Raw genomic sequence first — 8,349 nt, 5'->3', positions numbered from 1 at the left:
CAGGGTAAATGGTGATTACTCACTGTTTTAATCATCAGTTTGGGCAGCAGTTACACTAAACTCAGGGAAGCCCAGACTCCCATGGGTATTTTTGGAAGGTACAGCGACTAGTCGGTGCATGCTTTCTAGTACCTCCGCACGTGGTCCCCAGGTGAGCCCCAGCCGCTTCCCAGAGCTGGAGGCATCGGCGTCCCAGCTCGGACAGCAGCTGCGGACTCGGGCGCTGCCTGGGCTTCCGGGACCCGGGCCTGCTAGGCGAGGTCGGGAGGCTGGAGGGGAGGATGTGGGCGGGGCTCCCATCCCCAGAAAGGGAGGCGAGCGAGGGAGGAGGGAAGAAGGGAGGGGCCGCCGGGGAAGAGGAGGAGGAAGGAAAGAAAGAAAGCGAGGGAGGGAAAGAGGAGGAAGGAAGATGCGAGAAGGCAGAGGAGGAGGGAGGGAGGGAAGGAACGCGGAGCCCGGCCCGGAAGCTAGGTGAGTGTGGCATCCGAGCCGAGGGACGCGAGCCTGAGACGCCGCTGCTGCTCGGGCTGAGTATCTAGCCTGTCTCCCCGATGGGATTCCCGTCCAAGCTGTCTCGAGCCTGCAGCGCCCCAGTCCCCGGCCCTCGCCCAGGTTCACTACAACCGTTCAGAGGTCCCCAGGAGCTGCTGCTGGCGAGCCCGCTACTGCAGGGACCTATGGTGAGCAAGGCTACCTCTTGAGGGGAGACAGGCAGAGGGGGTCTAGGAGCCTCCTTGGGGGGAATAAGCTGGGGACTCAGGCTGTGACTGAGGCAAAAGGTGGCCTAATTATTTTCCAATAGTGGTACTGGAGGTGGGGATGCTGGCGCTGAAAGACCTTTAAATATTGGCTGCTGCTCCTGCCCAGGCCTTCTCTGTCCAGCAGTCCCTGGGAGATTCTCACCTTTGGGAAGTGCGGGGCAGGAGAGCAGAAGCAAGAGAAGCCCTCGGTAGGGGGTCGTTGGGAAAAACTGTGGGGTCTTGGGCTGAACGCGTTGCCCACGGGCTGGAGGTTGCGATCCCCAGACGGAAAGGGCGGGAGGAGGAAGGAGAGAGCCGGCTCTGAGGTCCGGAGAGAGTGAGGGGGCAGAGCGACGGCGAAATGGGGAGAGAACACCTAGCTGGAGCTGGTTCTGCGGTAGAGAGCGCAGTCTTGCTGGCCTCTGGAGAGTGCGCGCCGCTCCGGAGGCTGCGTCTAGGGGAGTGTCACCCAATCTGGCCCCCAGCTGGCGGGGCGCCCCGAGAGCTTGCGAACTGCAGTTGCAGGAGGCGCCTTCTCCACGAGCTATTTTCGTCGACTTGCGGAAGCCAAGGAGCCTCCCCTCTATCGTTTCATGGTGTAGCGTCCGTAGAGACGACCGCCAGGATCCCAGGGGCTCCCAGGACGCGCGTTCCTGCGGTGTCATGTCCTATGGGGAGTTCCTGGCGGGACGAAAGGCGGACGCGCGGCTCTTCCTGGCCCTCCTGGCCTGGAACCGACGGGAAAGGATCCCGTGATTCCCGGGTCCCTGCAGGCTTTTTCCAGCGGGAGTTGGTCCGGGGGCCTCAGACGCCTCCTAAGCACTTCTTTGGAGGATGGTTTTCAAGGATCGCGGTTTATGAGTTGAAGGCTTTGTGAGACGTAAACACCCCAAAAGATACATACTTGGTAAACTGAGGCTACCTGTAAACACATTTCGGCATTAGGAGAAGATTCGGGTAGGGAAGTGAAGGACAACCACCCCGAGTTGCATTCCTTTCCCCCAAGAAAAAGTTCTGGGGATGAAAGTCCTTTTGGCTTTTATCTTTTCGATTTAAAAATTTGAGAAGAAAAATGTGATGAGAGATGAATCCTGGTGAATCCGAAATTGAAAGACAACTCCCCCTTCCCCTCCCTATCCTCTCGGTTTTAGAACCGCGCGCTCCCGCCCCAGGAGATTCCTTGGGGCCGAGGGTTTTCCGGGGATCCCGGGCGCCCGCCCCTTCCACTGTCCCTCTGCCTCGCGGGCACCAGCTTGCCTCCGTCTCCTTTCTCTACTTCTGGATCTGTCCTCGCCGGGCTTTTTAAAGGGCTTCTGCGTCTCAAAACAAAACAAAAAAACCCTTTGCTTTTCCCAACCCTTTCGCAGTCCGCCCCAGCGGTGGCGCGGGACCAGCAAAGGCGAAAGCCGCGCGGCTTTTGCGGGGCACGGACGGTCGCGCAGGGGCGCCAGCGGCCTCCGCACCCGGACCTGAGGTGTCGGTCGACGCCGGGCATCCACCGTCTGGAGCGAGAGCTGAGCTGCTCGATCCTTTACTCCTCGATCCTTTACTCCTCTTCATCCAAGTCTACCTGCAAGTGCTCCTAAGAAGAAAACCAAGTTTTTGCGTGGAGAGTGGGGCGGCAGGCAACCCGAGCCCTTGAGCTCCAGAGCGACCAGAGCGGCAACCAGGAACAGCCTCAGGAAAGGGAGGTCGGGTGGAGTGGGCTTTGGGGCAGGAGTCATGCGGCCAGGGTCCCGGGGGCGACCTGGCACGCCCGGCCCTGCTGAACGCTGAGTTGCGCCGAGTCGGATTTTCGAAGAGGCCCTTGCTCTGAGCTACCCACGCGCGCGGCAGCATCTTCAATTAGTCAGGACATGCTAGTAATCGCTTGAGCTGTGGGTAGGTAAAATTCTTGAAGGAGTATTTGCTGCGACTCTGCTGCTGGTGCAACGGAGGAAGGGGGTGGGGGAAGGAAGTGGCGGGGGAAGGAGTGTGGTGGTTTAAAAAATAAGCCAAGCCGAGGCGAGAGAGACGCAGACGCAGAGGTCGGGCGCAGGCCGAAAGCTGTTCACGGTTTTCTCGACTCCCGGGAACATGGTGGGATTTCCTTTCTGCGCCGGGTCGGGAGTTGTAAAACCTCGGCGACATTAAGATCTGAAAACTGTGATGCGTCCTTTCTGCAGCGACGCCTCTCTCTGAACCTGCCCAGAGCTGCGAGCCCCGGCGTCTGTCCCTCTGCCTGGAATGGCTTCTTCGGGGTCTGCTTTGCCGGGGGAGAGGGGCCACGCAGCGGCCGACTTGGTTTGGGGATTCTCTGTAATGGACCCGGAGCAATGACTAGCAACTGCTCCCTCTCACTTTCCCACAGACATCACCCTCTAACACCCTCCGCCCATTCCCGGCCCCGTGCGTGACAAGGTCGGCAGCTTTCAGCCGGGAGCTAGATCGGTGGCCCCGCTCTTCGGAGCCTTAGCAGGCGTTCGCCAAGGGGTGACTGGCTGTCATTGGGAGCAATATTTGGCCTTGTGGAGACCCTGGGGAGGAAGTGGCGGGGAGCTCGTGTTTGCTTGTGTGTGTGTGTATACGCGCGTGTGCAGGGTCCCTCGGCGCTTTCCTTTTTAAGTGGCTCTCGGTTGTGAGGCTTTGGGCGGGTGAGACTTTCCCGACCTCGCTACCAGCCCCACTTAAGCAGAGTTCGAGCTGCAAGACGCAGTCCCTTCAGTGCGCCCCAAATCCTCTGGCTTCAGGTGGCCTGGCGTGGGAGCCCTGTCCGACGCACCGTGCGGAGAACCGGGTTCTCCGCGCGCTGCGCCCTTAGCCCGGGGAGCTCAGCGGCCGCGAGGCACCAGCCGAGGGCTCTGCCGAGCGCCGCCGGGAGCTCCTCCCGGACCGCAGAGGCTCGGGCGGCGGGCGCGGAGGTTGGCCTCGCCTGGAGGGGGCGGGCCCGCGAGGGGCGGGGGGCTGTGGAGGAGGGGAGGGCGCGCAGGCCCTTTCACCGCCCGCCGCGGGAGGGGCCTCGGCGCTCACGTGACTCCGAGGGGGCTGGAAGAAAAACAGAGTCTGTCTGCGCCGGAGTCTCATTATATTCAAATATTCCTTTTAGGAGCCATTCCGTAGTGCCATCCCGAGCAACGCACTGCTGCAGCTTCCCTGAGCCTTTCCAGCAAGTTTGTTCAAGATTGGCTGTCAAGAATCATGGACTGTTATTATATGCCTTGTTTTCTGTCAGTGAGTAGACACCTCTTCCTTCCCCCTCCCGGGAATTCACTCTGCCCTCACCACCCCTGCTCGCCGGCTGTCCCTTCCGTCGGACCTCCCTTGCAATGTCCACACTCTGCTCCCTGGCAGCCCTGTCGCTCCCTTCTTGGCCCTGCAGCTGGGGCGCTCGAAGCTTACCAGTTCCTTTTAAAGTGCTGCTGGCGCGCACTCGCCCTCAGCGTTGCAAGAAAGGGGAGCGCGAGGGAGCTAAAGAGATGAAAGCCCGGGGTTGTACCTTGAGGGCTAACCACTCCCTTCCCCTACCCTACTTGCCTGGGGGAGCACCCAGTGTCTCAGTGGCACATTCCCACTGTCTCGTCAAAACTCACAGAGGTTTCTCCTGGGGGTGAGCGGGCACGATCAGGCACTTTTGGCTGAGTATTTCAAAGTCATCGGCCACAACACAATAAGCCCTCCAGCCACTCGGTTAGCTCCTAGACCACCTTCTCGGCTTCTGGATCCTGTCGTCCTCTGTCTTCTCCCAGCCCCTGCCTCTCACTTTCCCTCCCTCTGGCTCTGAACCAACTGGAAGTTGTGAAAGTTGGGCTCTGAGGGTGGAGGAAAAGGGAGGGAAGCTGAAGGTCTAAAGTGGAGAGCAATGTCATTCTAATTCTCCCTCCCCCACCCCTTTTTACCCCCTCAATGTTAACTGTTTATCCTTGAAGAAGCCACGCTGAGATCATGGCTCAGATAGCAGTTAGGACAAAAAAAGATTAACAGGATGGAGGCTATCTGATTTGGGGTTATTTGACTGTAAACAAGTTAGACCAAGTAATTACAGGGCAATTCTTACTTTCAGGCCGTGCATGGCTGCAGCTGGTGGGGGGGGGGGGTGTGTGAGGGAGAAGACACAAACTTGATCTTTCTGACCTGCTTTCCATCTTGCCCCTCCATTTCTAGCCCTAAATGCATATGCAGACACATCTATTTCTCCCTATTTATTGGTGTTTATTTATTCTCTAACCTTCCACTCCCCTCCCCCTCCCCAGAGACACCATGATTCCTGGTAACCGAATGCTGATGGTCGTTTTATTATGCCAAGTCCTGCTAGGAGGCGCGAGCCATGCTAGTTTGATACCTGAGACGGGGAAGAAAAAAGTCGCCGAGATTCAGGGCCACGCGGGAGGACGCCGCTCAGGGCAGAGCCATGAGCTCCTGCGGGACTTCGAGACGACGCTTCTGCAGATGTTCGGGCTGCGCCGCCGCCCGCAGCCTAGCAAGAGTGCCGTCATTCCGGATTACATGCGGGATCTTTACCGGCTTCAGTCTGGGGAGGAGGAGGAAGAGCAGATCCACAGCACTGGTCTGGAGTATCCTGAGCGCCCGGCCAGCCGCGCCAACACCGTGAGGAGCTTCCACCACGAAGGTCAGTCTCTTCCCCCAGTCTGCGTGGGGGAGGGCTAGTGAGACTAGCTAGAGGGGCAGTGAAAGCCCTGGGGAAGAAGAGTTCGGGTTGCATCAAAGCCCCAATCCAGGAGGCTGAGGAACAGAGCTCCTTACGTCCAAGAATTTGCAGAGCTGCCACCGAACTTATTTTTTGGAGACGGAGGGGGAGGTGTTCAGGGGAAGGGGAATGACAGCACTCAGACGTGGGCTAGCCCCAGCGGTTTGTTTTTGCTATATCAAAGCCTTTTCTGCTGGGTTTTCTGCCCGTTTTTTTCAAAGCACCTACTGAATTTAATATTACAGCTGTGTGTTTGTCGGGTTTATTCAATAGGGGCCTTGTAATCCGATCTGAATGTTTCCTAGCGGATGTTTCTTTTCCAAAGTAAATCTGAGTTATTAATCCACCAGCATCATTACTGTGTTGGAATTTATTTTCCCCTCTGTAACATGATCAACAAGGCATGCTCTGTGTTTCCAAGATCGCTGGGGAAATGTTTAGTAACATACTCAATAGTGGAAGAGGGAGAAGGTGGTTGTGTGCATGTTTCCTCCTGCCTGTGCTCTGTTGGCCCCTCTTTTTCTTTACAACCACTTGTAAAGAAAACTGTGGACACAAAACCAAGAGGGTGTTTTAAAAGAGGAGTCTGATGGTGGTGCCGTAGAGGAGTTGACACATGGAAATTATTAGACATATCAAGGAGGCTGGGAGGTAGTTTCTGTCTTTGGTGCTTGAGAAATGCTGGCTACATTTTGCTGGTTTGCTAGCTGCCCCACTTATCTGCTCCTTCAAATTAAGGGGTATGCTTATTTCCCCCTAGTAGGTTTCCCCTGCGTAAGCAGAATTCACCATTCGTCGCCCAACCCTGAGCTCTCTCTTGACTCTTCCATCTTTGAAAAAAGTTCATGTGCTTTTTCTTTTCCCCTTCCTTCCTAACTGTGCCTAGAACATCTGGAGAACATCCCAGGGACCAGTGAAAACTCTGCTTTTCGTTTCCTCTTTAACCTCAGCAGCATCCCAGAGAATGAGGTGATCTCCTCTGCAGAGCTTCGGCTCTTCCGGGAGCAGGTGGACCAGGGCCCTGATTGGGAACGGGGCTTCCACCGTATAAACATTTATGAGGTTATGAAGCCCCCAGCAGAAGTGGTGCCTGGGCACCTCATCACACGACTACTGGACACGAGACTGGTCCACCACAATGTGACACGGTGGGAAACTTTTGATGTGAGCCCTGCGGTCCTTCGCTGGACCCGGGAGAAGCAGCCAAACTATGGGCTGGCCATTGAGGTGACTCACCTCCATCAGACTCGGACCCACCAGGGCCAGCATGTCAGGATTAGCCGATCGTTACCTCAAGGGAGTGGGAATTGGGCCCAGCTCCGGCCCCTCCTGGTCACCTTTGGCCATGATGGCCGGGGCCATGCCTTGACCCGACGCCGGAGGGCCAAGCGTAGTCCTAAGCATCACCCACAGCGGGCCCGGAAGAAGAATAAGAACTGCCGGCGCCACTCGCTCTATGTGGACTTCAGCGATGTGGGCTGGAATGACTGGATTGTGGCCCCACCAGGCTACCAGGCCTTCTACTGCCATGGGGACTGCCCCTTTCCACTGGCTGACCACCTCAACTCAACCAACCATGCCATTGTGCAGACCCTGGTCAATTCTGTCAATTCCAGTATCCCCAAAGCCTGTTGTGTGCCCACTGAACTGAGTGCCATCTCCATGCTGTACCTGGATGAGTATGATAAGGTGGTACTGAAAAATTATCAGGAGATGGTAGTAGAGGGATGTGGGTGCCGCTGAGATCAGGCAGTCCTTGAGGATAGACAGACAGATATACACAACACACACACACACACACACACCACACACATACACACACACATTCTCATCCACTCACCCACACACTACACAGACTGCTTCCTTATAGCTGGACTTTTATTTTAAAAAAAAAAAAAAAGGAAAAAAACCCTAAACATTCACCTTGACCTTATTTATGACTTTACGTGCAAATGTTTTGACCATATTGATCATATATTTTGACAAAATATATTTATAACTACGTATTAAAAGAAAAAAATAAAATGAGTCATTATTTTAAAGGTAAATCATGGCTTTTTTTCTCTTTATCCTTTCTCTTTTCCTTTGGGTTCATCTCTTTTGAATGAGGCTTTTTTCTGTTGAGGTGAGTTGGAGGCTGGATGGAAGTCAAAAGGTGGTACCTGGAGGTGGTTAAGTTGTAGGGACAGGAAGTAAACTGTTCGCAGAGAGAGATGGTAATTGCCAGCATGAATTGTTTTCCATTTCTATTTAATGTTAACGAGGATACAGTATCCTCTCCCATCTGGATGACACATGCCTTGGAGAAATACTGGGATGAAAGGAGTGGAGGTCAGATTAAAGACTGCGTTTTGGGCCCCTTGTACATCTTCTGTTTCACTCACCTGTTGAGGCGTGTCACAGCTGAGTGTGATGAGGTCTTAACTCTAGGAAAATGATTACCCATCTCTGCTTTTATGATACCTCAGAGTGTCTCTAGTTATTACAGGCACCAATGTGATATTTCCAAATCAGAACTAATTTGCACACTGGCATCATAATGTGTGTGAAGGCATGTTTAAAATTTTTTTTTTCTCCAGGGAGGACTCTTTTATTTTTCTTTTGTCTTTTTTTTTTTTTTTTTTTTTTGCAATAGGTTATCTCTCTGTTACCCCAGGCCGGTCTTGAACTCTTGGGCTCAAGCAATCTTCTCATTTCAGCCTCTTCGGGATTACAGGCATGCACTGCTATTTTGTCTTTTTTTTTTGGAACAAATAATATACCCTACCTTCAAGAAGTTTGTTGATTACTGTTTTAATATACCACATGATATAATTTCCTGTTGTTTCTTGACATTTGCCCTTGTCCTCTTTTCCCCTTGTGAAGGCCTTCATCAAGTTTAGGATCCCAACGGATTGGGCTGGGTGGGGGTTGACAATGGGGTCA

General features: G+C 54.5%; 1 protein-coding gene across 4 annotated transcripts; it reads left to right on the top strand.

The window, feature by feature from the left end:
- The first annotated feature begins 367 nt into the window (after positions 1–367).
- On the top strand, positions 368–7,472 carry BMP4 (bone morphogenetic protein 4). 4 transcript variants are annotated; one of them, XM_011961818.1, is made up of 4 exons: positions 368–680; positions 3,826–3,950; positions 4,970–5,346; positions 6,311–7,472. In XM_011961818.1, the coding sequence occupies exons 3-4, from the start codon at positions 4,977–4,979 to the stop codon at positions 7,165–7,167; spliced, it is 1,227 nt and encodes a 408-aa protein (XP_011817208.1). In that variant the 5' UTR covers positions 368–680; positions 3,826–3,950; positions 4,970–4,976; the 3' UTR covers positions 7,168–7,472. The 4 variants fall into 4 exon arrangements, with proteins under 4 accessions (XP_011817208.1, XP_011817209.1, XP_011817210.1 ...); XM_011961819.1 differs by having other exon boundaries at positions 394–471; XM_011961820.1 differs by lacking the exon at positions 368–680 and adding an exon at positions 2,691–2,819.
- The last annotated feature ends 877 nt before the right edge of the window (positions 7,473–8,349 follow it).

Source organism: Colobus angolensis, unplaced genomic scaffold (assembly GCF_000951035.1).
Source record: "Colobus angolensis palliatus isolate OR3802 unplaced genomic scaffold, Cang.pa_1.0 Scaffold57, whole genome shotgun sequence".
Classification (NCBI taxonomy): Eukaryota; Metazoa; Chordata; class Mammalia; order Primates; family Cercopithecidae; genus Colobus; species Colobus angolensis.
Note: the sequence above shows the minus strand (reverse complement) of the source record. Positions and strands in the feature narration are given on the sequence as shown.

Bases quoted from the DNA above. Each gene is read 5' to 3' on its own strand.
- BMP4 (XM_011961818.1), top strand. From the start codon at position 4,977: ATGATTCCTGGTAACCGAATGCTGATGGTCGTTTTATTATGCCAAGTC. The intron at 5,347-6,310 runs GTCAGTCTCTTC...AACTGTGCCTAG, and splicing joins GAGGAGCTTCCACCACGAAG to AACATCTGGAGAACATCCCA.